At 38.3% G+C, this 13032-nt stretch overlaps 1 protein-coding gene across 6 annotated transcripts in view; it reads right to left on the bottom strand.

Annotated features, from left to right (window-relative positions):
* The window catches only part of YEATS2 (YEATS domain containing 2), a 99041-nt gene that overhangs the window by 17095 nt on the left and 68914 nt on the right, over positions 1 to 13032 (bottom strand). For all 6 annotated transcript variants that reach the window (XM_036242814.1, XM_036242811.1, XM_036242815.1 and 3 more), the window contains 6 exons: positions 6782 to 7040; positions 5589 to 5750; positions 3982 to 4160; positions 2809 to 2967; positions 1454 to 1630; positions 232 to 412 (listed from right to left, as the gene is read on the bottom strand). In XM_036242814.1, the coding sequence (XP_036098707.1) occupies positions 232 to 412; positions 1454 to 1630; positions 2809 to 2967; positions 3982 to 4160; positions 5589 to 5750; positions 6782 to 7040 (1117 nt within the window). The remainder of the gene's footprint in view (positions 1 to 231; positions 413 to 1453; positions 1631 to 2808; positions 2968 to 3981; positions 4161 to 5588; positions 5751 to 6781; positions 7041 to 13032) is intronic.

The following is a 13032-nucleotide window of genomic DNA, read 5'->3' as shown; positions in this document are numbered from 1 at the left end:
TGAATGAGGATTTAAAAAATAATAATAAAAGAAATCATTTTCAATCTATGAAACCACTCAAAACTTAAACATTTATACATATTTTAAGTAATAATTTATATAAAAAGCAGTTAACTGGAAAATGTTGCTAAACTATTTTTAGAAACTTATAAAAATATTGTTTAAGACTTCCCAAAAATAGTATAGCCCAAAGAAGGGAGAGAGAAATAATATGTTTATGATACAACTGACCTGATACTGTAGCTTTTCCAGAGATGGGGTTTGGTGTGGACACCAGAGACGTGGCACTGATGACAGAGGGAGCAGCAGACTTGCAGGTTCCCATGGTGGCCTGGCTCACACACACTTGTTGCTGCCCAGTTTTCATTATAGAACCTATAGTAGATGATGAACTGGGAGCTGTTCCTTCTGACTGCTCATCCACAGGGTCAGAAATAACAGAAATTAAAAAGAAAGCAGAAACTTAGGTAGAACAGTGACTGCCATGTAGCATCCTCAATAAACCTAATTTATTAGCTATTATTACCTACCTATTAAATGTCATGCCATTTAGAAAGACTGCTTCTCTAGTTTGGCAGGTTCTATACTTTTAGATTTCATGGGCCAGGAAAAGTTTTATACAAGGAGGTATCACAGGATTACCACATTAAAAAAATACTTCATTCCTTTTTATAGTTAAACAATATTCAATTTTATGGATATGCCACATTGTTTATTAAAATTGATAATGAAAAGACAATAACCCACTAAATAATGAGCAAAGGATCTGAATAGCCACTTCTCCAAAGATATACAAATCTCCAAAAAAACAAACAACAAAAAAAATCCACATGAAAAGATATTCAGTACTATTAAGCTACAGGGAAATGCAAATTAAAACTACAATAAATTACCAGTTCACACCCACTAGAATGACTATAATTAAAAAATATGGATAAGAACAAGTATCAGCAAGGATGTGGAATCCTCATACATTGCTTGTGGGAATCTAAAACAGCGCAGCTGCTTGGAACAGTTTGGCAGTTCCTCAAAAACGTAAACAGTTACTAGATGATCTACCAATTCCTTGCCTAGGTATACAGCCAAGAGAAATGAAAACATGTTATACAAAAATGTGTACAAAAATTACATGTGTACATGGCAGTATTATTCATTGTAGCCAAAAAGTAGAAACAACCTGAATGTCTGCTGACCGCTACTGGGTACAGAGCATTTTTTTTTTCAGAATGATAAAAAAAATGTTCTAGAATTAGATGGTGATGGTTGCACAATCTTGAGAACATAATATAAACCACTAAACTGTACATTTAAAAATGGTGAATTTTAGGATATGTAAATTACATTTCTATTTTTAAAAAGAGCAATATAGCTCACTGGTGTGCCCATTGAATATCTTATGTTTTTACTACTTTTAGGTTTCATTATGATTTTCTACTGTCATGCTAATTCTCACCTGCTGTGCAGGACCATTTGCTGAGAGGGCCACAGCTGATGAAGTGGCAGTTGTGATAACCCCTCCTGCTACTCTCAGCATTGTGGTTCCAGGCTTTGAAAGTTGTGAGGTGGCTGGCACCGACTTCAATGTACCATCAGATATTTTCATTAGTGACGCCTGTCCCCCAGGGGCTGCCTGAAGAAACATAATGGGTTGAAGTAATAATGCTGCCCTTGTCAATAGGCACAAATTATTCCTTACTTACATATTATTAAAGCATTATGAAGTGTTTGTGCACCTTTCCAACAAATTCTCAAGTCAATGACTTTTTACCTACAAATGTTCCTTTACCCCTAATGTACAAGTAATTGAATGCACCTGCAAGCAACTATTTGGTAGCAGTGTCTTCAAAGACATTAGGCCATTTGTTATCAAATTAATTGAGTTCAAAGTGCTCCTAAATTCAATCTTTAAACATGAACATTGAGCTGAGAGGGCCAGATTTAAATGGGTAAATTAATGGTGCTCTAGCTAGTACACGATTAACATTTAGTACTGGAGAATCATTCAACAAATTATACCAAATGGAGTTTATCCCAGGAATGGAGGGTTGGTTTAATATTTGAAAAATCAATACAATTCACCATATTAATAAACCAAAAACGAAAAATGGTATGATGATTATCAACAGAAAAACATCTGACAAGAATGTAGTATCTATTCCATGCTTTGAGAACTGCTGACTTCTATAGTCATAGAAAATACATTGTTTGTTGATAAATGGTATCATACTATCTACATCCTTATTTGTTTTATTTGGTAAGTTTCTGAGATCTAGCTATAGATTCAAGTGATTATGATATTCCTCACCCAGTTAATACTCCCTGTCATTATTCTTTGGCTTGTACAAAAAAAACCCCGTAGAAACATGCATCAAACTCCCTGTAGCATTTACTTACTGTATGAATAGTGTGCTGAAATCACCTTACACTATTAAGAATCTCCTACATGAAGTCCCTCCAAAGAAATTTTAGAATTAAGTATCAAGAAAATTTCTGTTTCTTCTAGGAAATATTATGTATTTAGTTTTTTTTCTCTCTCACAAATAATGTAAATTTTATAACTGATTCTGCTTCTCATTTTGCTTTGGCAAATTTTATTAACTATACAAGACATTACCGTTTGCATATCTAAATAACTCTGGTTGTATATTCTAATTCTATGTTTTACCAAATCTCAATATTTTATTCTTATTTTTCTTTACCATTTTATTATTCATTTTCTTATGTAATCTTAATTTCTTTGCAGAAAGAATAGTTGTAAATATGTAAATAAATGCTACAATCACCATGTATGTGTGTGTGTGTGTTTACCTGGGTAAACAAAGTGGTTTTTTGTCCAGAGATGACTTTTAATGTTTGTTGCCCTTGTGCAGAAGATGGGCTGACTCCCAGTGTTCCTTGGACCACTGACCCAGTAGTCAGCTGTTTTCCAGATGTCTGGGGTGATGGCTGGCCAACTAAAAATGTACCCTGAGTTAGAAAACATAAAGACCTAATCAGTAATTTGTTAAATTCAAATAACCTCCTCTGATCATTTAAATCACAAGGTTCCATGTTTCAAGCTACAATGCTCCCTTATTTTGCAACTCAGTCAAAATAACTAAAAAGAGCCCGGCCGGTGTGGCTTAGTGGTTGAGCATTGACCCATGCACCAAGAGGTCGCTGGTTTGATTCCTGGTCAGGGCACATGCCCAGGTTATGGGCCAAATCCCCAGTGGGGTCATGGAGGAGGCAGCCAATCGATGTTCTCTCTCATTGATGTTTCCATTTCCTCTCCCTCTTCCTTCCCTTCTCTCTAAAATCAATAAAGAAAAATATTTTAAAAAAACCCAACAAAACAAAACTGAAAAGAATGATGTTCGGTGTCACTACCAACAGTTATCCCCACTTTTCAAACTTTGCAAAGTAGTTATGAAGCAAGTGTTGGAAACTCGAGTTTGGTAATCTAGTTCTCAAAGCTGGATTTAATCATTCAGACTGATTACTATCCATCCTTCTCAATAAAAATGTCTGGAGTCAAAACTCCATTACTTTTCTTAGAGGAGAGCCAAGACTTTGTGAGAAGGGGAAAGAAGGTGGAAATCTGGAATCCAACCTAACTCCAAATACCACAGTCCGATAGCATCTCTTTGGTTACTCCCTTCTAAGAAAAAAGTGTGAACTGCACATTAACACTGTTTTTTACCAGATGAATTTCAGAGGCATTAGCATGATGAAAATCTGTGAGTCAGAAAGATCTGGGTTTAAATCCAAAGCCAGCACTGGCTTAGTAGAGAGGCCTTGGAAAAGTTACTTAGTCTTTGTAAATCTCTACATCTGCTCTCAAAACAAAACAAAACAAGCCCCTCAAAATACCATTCATAACATGGCTAAAATATTAGTATTGATTCCTGATCCCAGAGCTGTAATGGTAAATCCAGTATAATTAAGGGCAGTTATTAAATAACTAAATGATTTAAAAAACACCAGTCACAGTGATCAGACCTGGGGTGTTTGCTTGAGGATATAAGATGTGTAAGTCAGGTGCTGGGATATCCCTCCAGGCCCAGCAGGGCTTTGGGTTCCTCCTGTCCCTCCTCCTCCACTGCTGCTGCCTCCACTGCCACAGCTGCTGCTGCCTCCTGCACCACCAGCACTACTGGCAGCTGAGCTGGCCTGTAGGTCTGCAGATACAACGAATGACAGCGACATCACAAAAAGAAGCTTAATGGGAAAAGGTAAGCCCACAGAGATACTTCCTTACAGTACCATTCCTTCCCTTTCCTATTTTCCTCCTTTCTCTGATAAGAATGAGAACTTCATAGAGTTGAAGAGTGACATCTATTTACTTTCAACTGAAGGATAGTTGACTAGTTCAGCTCTGAGTACAATGAAGAACTTATCTTGACAACTGTTTTGACTTAGTTGTGAAAGATCATGAGAGGTCTAATGCTGACATTTTCTAACCAAGTGTTGATTTTAATAGTACTTCAATGTGCTCAGACATGCTTCCAAACTTTTTGGCATCTGATTCAATTTCAGTGAAACTGCTGGAACTTAGTGTAATTTTACAATACTCTTTTCCATCTCCCAATACCCGTAGAAAAAAAAAACGGATTTCCTCATATTTATGATGACTCTAGAGCCCTACCTTTTTTGCTCTTAAAATTCTACTTTAAAGCCTTTGGACCCTTTTTACTTCCCTTTGGGTGACATACTGTATATTAATTAAAATCTAAGTAGCTCTCTGACAAATTTTGGAATACTTACATTGTTCTTGTCTTACATATCTAACTTTTCAATATACCACTGATTAGGTATGAGGAAAAAAATACCAGGGTGGGAGAATGGAAATCACCCTTTAGAGTCAATAAACAAAATGGTGATGAGCTTACACACTGCATTTTGGCAACAGTGGCTGATTTCTAATGAACTTGATTGCTGTACTTCTGATTCAGAGGGAAATAATTCCTTTGACCTTTTCCTTTACAACACTACTCCAATTGTTTTTCTCTGTGTATTAAAGTGAAAGTTTATATAAGTCTAGATAAACCACTTAATTTCCTTGGGGCTTTATGACATACAATGAGGCTGACCCTGTGCTTCTTTTTCCATCTCCAAACCTAGCAAACTTAAGCAGCGTATCTAAACAATAGCAACCAGAGACACTTGATTCCAGTCCCATTCCCATCACCTTTAAATGAAAAATAGGTTCCAGTGACTGGAAGTAGACAGAACTTCTCCCCAGGTGTCACCAGTAATCACTGAAAGGAAGATCTTTCTTCATTTACAGTTCTCAGACAGCTTGCTCGCAACAAAACCTAAATAGCCGTACCTCCTCGGTGTAATTTGTCCCTGATGCCAAACTCTGAGTAGGTCAACCCAAAATAATAGTGCCATCTCCTAGGACTAGGACTATGATTATTTAAAGCCAATTCTAGTTAAATTATGTTTTAAATTATGTTTAAAACATGTTTTAAATGCATTTAGACAAATACTACCATTATATCCTCAGTACTAGGATTTCTGATACAGGTAAAAACTGCTCCTCAGGTGGATGAGATGAACATAACCAGGAACTCAAGAACAAAATGATTTAATGATGGACTAACTAGCATTGTTGGTGGCTCGCAGGATGGCTCCTTGAGGGATCAGCAGCAGTTTTCCTTTTCCTGAAGGGTTCTTGCTGTTTGTTGTAAGGTAGAGTTTAGTGCCTGGTGGCAAATTTGCTAAGTTGGCCAAATTAGTGGCCGGTAGCTGCAATGTTGCCATTACTAAAATGGTAAAAAGAAAAGAAGAAAATCAATAAGATAAAAATGGAACTTAGGGCAATGCCACCACTAAAATTAAAACACAGAGTAATAAAATACTTATTAAAAAGCACTAATAAACAGTAAACTCTATATTCTGTTTCCCAGATGCAGTGTTTTAAAGGCAGATATTCTCTCTTTCTTTAAATTAATTCTCACCCAATGATATTTTTCCATTGATTTTTAGAGTGGAAAGGAAGGAAGGAGAGACAGAGAGAGAAAAACATTGATGTGAGAGAGACACATCAATTGGCTACCTCCTGCATGACCTTGACTGGGGCCAGGGATCGAACCTGAAACCCAGGTACATGCTCTTGACCAGGAATCGAACCCGAGACCCTTTGGTCTGCAGGCAGATCCTCTAACTGCTAAGCCAAACCAGCCCAGGGCAAAGCAGATGTTCTTTTAAAAAAATTGTATTGATTCTTTACAGAGAAAGGAAGGAAGAGACAGAAACACTGATGTGAGAGAGAAACATCAATAGGCTGCCTCCTGCATGCCCTCCACCAGGGATTGAGCCTGCAACCCCGGCATGTGCCCTGATTGAGAATCAAACCAGGACCTCTCAGTCCATTGATGATGCTCAATCCACTGAGCCACACCTGCCGGGCAAGGCAGATATTCTTAAATATCATGCCTTCACAGAAACAACACATCAAAGCCTAAACCATATTCAAGTGTTTCAACTTTTGTTTGGGAGAGAATGCATTAGTCAAATATCTCAAAATGCTGCAATGACCATACCAAGTTTAAGTCTGAAATACAACCCAAAGTGGAGATGAGGACAAATGAGAATTATTCTTCAAACCTGAAAGCAGTATCATAACAAATACCCTCAATTTTTATTATTACTGCTAACATGAATGCGCGTGTGTGCGCGTGCACACACGCACACACACACCCTTACTAGGTTTCCTAGGCAGAACCAAATCCAAATAAAATCACTAGCAAAGAACATTTTGGTAGGCACTGAAAGGGTCCCCAATTAGTATTACCTGAACCCTGGGATCCACTCTTCTGAGGGCCAGCAGCAGTGACCTGAGCCTTGGTTAGGGCTTGCACTGGCTGAGCGACAATGGTTCCTCCACCTCCACTCACAATTGCTTTGGCAACTCCTTGGGTCACAACTTGCTTTGGACCAACTGCTTTGGCGACGGAAGAGCTGGCCTTGGCTACAAGGATTTGGCCACCACTGATCGCTACAGCCTGTTTCACTGCTGAAGGTAAAGTGGATCCAACTGGCACCCCGACAACCTGTTCAAAACAGAGGAAAGTCCAGCAGTGCCTCTTTTCATAGTCCTTTCGAGAGCTCTTAGAACAGAACAGTCACTGTGTTCTAGCAAAGAACAAAGCCCTAGAGCCCTGGCCGGTTTGGCTCAGCAGTTAGAGTGTCGGCCTGCGGTCCGGAGAGACCCGGGTTCAGTTCCCGCTAAGGGCATGTACCTCGGTTGCAGTTTGTCCCCAGCCCTGTTGGGCCGTGTGGGTGGCAGCCACTCGATGTGTCCCTTCACGTCGATGTTTCTCTCTCTCTCTCTGTTCCTCTCTCCCCCTCCTACTCTACCTGAACAAAAAATGGAAAAATGTCCTCGGGTGAGGATAAAAAAAAAAAAAGAACAAAGCCCTAGATATAGTACATGGAGTCTAATCCAATGCAGGAAGGCAACCTATGATAGATGTGAACAACAATAATTCTTACAATTTGGATATTACAGTAAGAAGTTATAGTTTTCCTCTTAACCCCAGCTACTATCTAGTACTTGTTTTAATAATAAAAATATATTTTTATAGAAAATCCAGAAATGTACAGAAAAACCCTATTTGCCCTGGCCGGTTTGGTTCAGCGGTTAGAGCGTTGGCCTGCCGTCCAGAGAGACCCGGGTTTGGTTACCGCTAAGGGCACATACCTCGGTTGCAGTTTGTCCCTGGCCCTGGTTGGGTCGTGCAGGTGGCAGCCACTCGATGTGTACCTTTCACGTTGATGTTTCTTTCTCTCTCTCTCTCTCTCTCTCCCCCTCCCTCTCACTGTGTCTGAACAAAATATGGGAAAATGTCCTTGGGTGAGGATTAAAAAAAAAAGAAAAACCCTATTCATTCAGAAAACAAAATCTCTTAATATTTTTAGTGAATTTACTTCCAATGTTTTTCAATATTCATTTGAAAACAGATTAGGATCACACATACAAGTTTGTAATTTTTTTTTTAATCCCCACCAGAGGACATTTTTGCATTCATCTTCAGATAGAGCGAGAGGGAGAGAGGGAGGAAGAGAGAGGGAGAAACATCGATGTGAGAGAGACACATCAACCGGTTGCCACCCACATGACCCCAACCAGGGCCGGAGGCAAAGTGTAACCGAGGTACGTGCCCCCAGTGGGAACCGAACTTGGGTCTGTCTGGACCATGGGCCGACACTCCAACAGCTGAGCCAAACCAGCCAGAGCCAGTTTTGTAATTTTTAATTCTACATTATATCACAAGCATTTCCCAGTTATTATTTTTCAAAAATATTTTTAGATGACCAAATAATAATATTTGAATATATATACCTTAATGCATGTAAACATTTCACAAATCACAATTTTGTGAATATAACATTATTTTATTTTTTTGTTAATCTTCATTAGAGGATATTTTCCCCACTGATTTCTAGAGAAAGTAGAAGGGAGGGAGGAGGAGAGGAGGGGAGAGGGGGGGAGAAAGATGTGAGAGAGACCTACCAATTGGTTGCTTCTCGCATTTGCCACAACCAGGGCTGGGGATCGAACCTGCAACCTAGGTATGTGCCCTTGACCGGAAATTGAACCTGTGACCCTTTGGTGCTTGGGCTGATACTCTAACCACTGAGCAACATAAGCCAGGGAGATATTTTGGATAATTTTAAACTTTATTTTATGAAAAACTGCAATAAACAAACTCCACTATAAAAATTTAAGTACTATCTCTTCTATAATCCCTTCTATATTATTTCCACCTGAAAAAATTATTTCTTCATCTCTAGAACTCTTAACAACTCACATCACCTCTTCCGACTGATTTTTTTTTCAACTGACTTTTAAGAAGTTATCTTTTTCTATATACTTCTAATCTTTGCTTTCTTAAATGTAAACATTTGGTTAAAAATGAAAAGTATAAACAAAAATAATATTTAATCCATGGATGCTCAAGTCCCCTTATAAAATAGCGTAGCTCAAAGGATACAGTCAGCCTTCTGCATTTGTGGACTCCCAACCACAGACTGAAAAAAGTACAGGTATTTATTGGAAAAAAATTTGTGCATAAGTGGACCTGTGCAGTTCAAACCCAGGTTGTTCAAGGATCAACTGTATCTTTTATGTAGATCTTCAAACACACAAACATTACATGTTATGCTATGCTACGTGCTTACATAATAAAATTATGGACTGAAAAGCTACACATCCAAATTCATGATAGTGTTGCCTTTGGAAAGAACAAAGTGGACTTCAACTTTATCAGTTATGTTTTATTTGGAGTAAAATTTATTTAAATTAAATTTGAAGATGCTAATTCAGGGTGGAGGATATGTATTTATTATATTATTCTCTGTATTTTACTGAAATTTAGAATCTTTCTAAATTAAAGAATAGGATTGCTAAAAAGGTGGAAAAAAATGATAAACCAAATACAACTGATAAATGGGATTTTTAAGTTAAATAATTACTAAATCATACATGGTTTCTTTTCAAAGAATGTGAATAAAGACAAATACATTTTTGCCTGTGCTCGGATAATATGACTGATATAAAGAAAATGGTCCCCTAATCAACTGTTATAAATCACAGTGTAATAGTGTAGAGAAAAGAGTACATATTTTTCTAAGTGGCAGACCTGATTTCCTAGTTTTGCTTCATCAGTTAGTAGCTGGGTAAATTATTTAACCTCTTTGAGCTTTAGCTTTTCACACCTGATCTATAATCTATATCTCATAAGATTATGAGGCATAAATAAGAATATGTTTATAAAATGCCAAGCCATCACAAAGTACACAGTAAATGATAGCTGCTGCTAACCATGGCACACATTATTAACTGCAGAATGATAATCTATGAAACTACAGGGAGACTCAATGGACAGAGAGAAGAGAGCCAAAGGATAAACATTTGTCAATATCTTCAGCATTTTTCCAGGGCAGAGGACCTTGATCTTAAACCCTAGATTGTTAGTCAAAGAGAAATTAAAGTATATTAACATCTGACTTCTGCTTTAAAATATTCTAGGAAGAGAAGATTAGCAAAATGCTGATAATTGTTGAAACTAAGTAATAGGCACAAGGGATTCATTATAATAGTCTCTCCACTTTTATGTAAGTTTAGAAAGGAGGGAAGGAAAGAAGGAAAAAACAAAAGAATCAAAGAAACAATATTTTAAAAAGCAAGTTAAAATGGAGAAGGGAAATTCTCCCTGCTACCCTGGCTTGGTTAAAACAATCCCTTAGGATTATCCAAATCTCTTTATTTTGACTGTATGAGCCTCATTCTGCAGGCAACAGAATGTTGCTATAGCTGCAGAGTTGGGAAAGTCATTCCCCCTGGAGATGTGGACATATAAAAACTCTTCTTACTAACCAAGAAGTTTTCTGTGCATTCATAAAAAAAAATTTCTTAATAATAGAAAAATATTTTTGGTGTATAGCAGAAGCTGCCAATTGAATCTCAATATTCATTCTTTGCTTCTCTCTCATAATAATAGAGCCCCCAATTTTCAGCTAGGGACATGGCCACATAGAGTATCGACTCTACGCTCCAGCTCCAGCACAGGTAGGTTTGGTCATCTGATTTCTGGCTAAAGGCACGTGAACAGAAGTGATGAGTGCAACTTCTGGGTTATGCTTCTCTCCCTCCCCCGTTCCTCTCCTCTCTTCCTGCTGGCCAGAAAGGTGAACATGGTAGCATGAGATGAAGTAGCTACCTTAGTCCACAAGCTGAAAATCAAAATTTGAGAATGACAGAGCAACTAAATAGGATCTAGATTCTTGATGACTCCACAGTCATCAAAACCTAATGGTTTTTTATGTATGAGAGGAATAAACTTATTTAAGCCTCTGATTTTTAGATATCTTGGTTACAGCAGTTGAACTTTTTTCCTAAGACAACTCTTCACATTTCTTAAATATATCAAATTTAATAATCTATGGCATAAGCCAAATTACACATAATCTATTTTCATGTTCCTAAAGAAAAAAAGCTCTCAAAGGAAAGTAATACATACATACTGGATCTATTTTAATTTCTTTCCCCAAATTCCATGCATCTGACTTGCTTTTCCCTCCTTGTGCCAACCTCTATCCTAACCCTCAATTGCTTTAAAATTTTCAGGATATGACACAATCTCTCTCAGAGCCAAATAAAACATGGTATCTTAAATTGGCCACATGAGGGCAGTTATTACTAGCAAAGCTTATCCACTAAGAGCAGAGCCTCACAAGGTTAACAGCTCCTCCCTTGTTCTAAAAGACTGAGACTGAAGAAGTCTGGCATTCTACTGGGGTGAGGGGCGGGGCGGGGTGGAGGACCTACACTCAGCTCTACGGATAGCACCAGGAAAGCTCTTAAGTACTATAATCCCAAATTAGTTTTCTTTTTAACAATACAGTATTTAGGCCTAGAACCTTCTCTATATTCCTAATTTCCTCCTAGTTTTACAAAGCAGACACCCTTTGTTCAGTATTGTTAGAAATATACTACTTTGATTCAATGTTTCTATTTCTGCCTTTCCTGTGCTCTTTACAGACCTTTGCAAGCCAGCAAGATTCTGTACATGTGATTTTCCGTCCAGACACTGAAAAATACAGCCAATTAATTTAGTAGTCACTGATAAGATTATTATTACCATGGTACTCACTCATGCATGTATACAGAAGGCTCGTTCCCAGTCACCTACTATCATTTATTGAGCACCTGCTCTGTGCTAGATCCTTCATATACAATGATCTTTAATTCTCCTACTCTGAAAAACAGAGGATATTTTTCCAGAGATAAACCTTCCGAGGACACACCAGTAATCCTTGCTGAGGTGTGAGATTTGTAACAAGCTCTAGTCTGAAGTTCATGCTCTTTTTACTATACACACTGCTTGCTTCCCACATGAACCCACTAATTCCTGTCCCTTTTCATGTCAAAAGCAGTACCTCTCTCTACTTTCATGAAAAAGATAAGCTGTGTTTCCATTGTGCCAAAGTTGTATGAAGGTAAAACAGTATCATTTTGTTCACCCTTTTGTTTTCTAGCAGTTTCTAGGAATGCACTTCAGCAATAACCAGGGACTGTCTGTACTTGAAGATACCTCCTTATCGGGTCCAAAGCATGCACTCAATTTCCTGGATAAACAGTGATGCCCTTTCTCATGTTCTACTGCTTCTTTGCAGTTCTTTCACATTCTTCTGTGGCTTTTCTTTTTAAGTGCCCTTAAACTTTATTCAGGGCATTCTAGCACAAACTCCTCCACCTCTTCTTAGTCTTCATTGCCATTAGGTAGGTGGCAATGTGACAAGAAAGTCAATACAATTGTTTGGCTTTCTTTTTTTTTTTTTATCCTCACCTGAGGACATTTTTTGATATTTTGTTCAGATAGAGTGGGAGGGGAAGAGAGAGAGAGAAACATCGACATAAAAGGGACACATCGAGTTGCTGCCACCCGCAAGACCCAACCGGGGCCAGGGACAAACCGCAACCAAGGTATGCGCCCTTAGCAGGAACCAAACCCGGGTCTCTCTGGACTGCAGGCCGACGCTCTAACCGCTGAGCCAAATCGGCCAGGGCTACAGTTGTTTGGCTTTCAAAATGGATTTGCAGCCCTACCGGTGTGGCTCAGTGGAGTGAGCGTAGACCGATGGACTAGAAGGTCCTGGGTTTGATTTCCGGTTAGGGCAAATGCCTGGGTTACAGGCTCGATCCCCAGTAGAAAGACGTGAAGGAGGCAGCCAGTTGATGTTCCTATCTCTTTCTCCCTTCTTATCTCTCTAAAAAAATCAATAAAAACATTAAAAAAAATGGATTTGCAAAATGCAAAGTGGCACAAAGTGGAACTAAATTATCCTGAGCTTCTGAGTATACACAGCAGTGCTATATTAATTCAAAAGCCTCAATCAATAATACCATATATCTCCAGGTGAAGTAAAACAGATTTTGAAGAATATATAGAAAGTGTCTGAATAAGAAACCCACATGACAGTAATTTGTTCACTAAAGTACACTGACAAAATGCCCTGGCTGGTTTGGCTCAGCAGTTA

The sequence above is a fragment of the Molossus molossus genome, unplaced genomic scaffold (genome assembly GCF_014108415.1).
Source record: "Molossus molossus isolate mMolMol1 unplaced genomic scaffold, mMolMol1.p scaffold_m16_p_5, whole genome shotgun sequence".
In the NCBI taxonomy this organism is placed as follows: Eukaryota; Metazoa; Chordata; class Mammalia; order Chiroptera; family Molossidae; genus Molossus; species Molossus molossus.
Note: the sequence above shows the minus strand (reverse complement) of the source record. Positions and strands in the feature narration are given on the sequence as shown.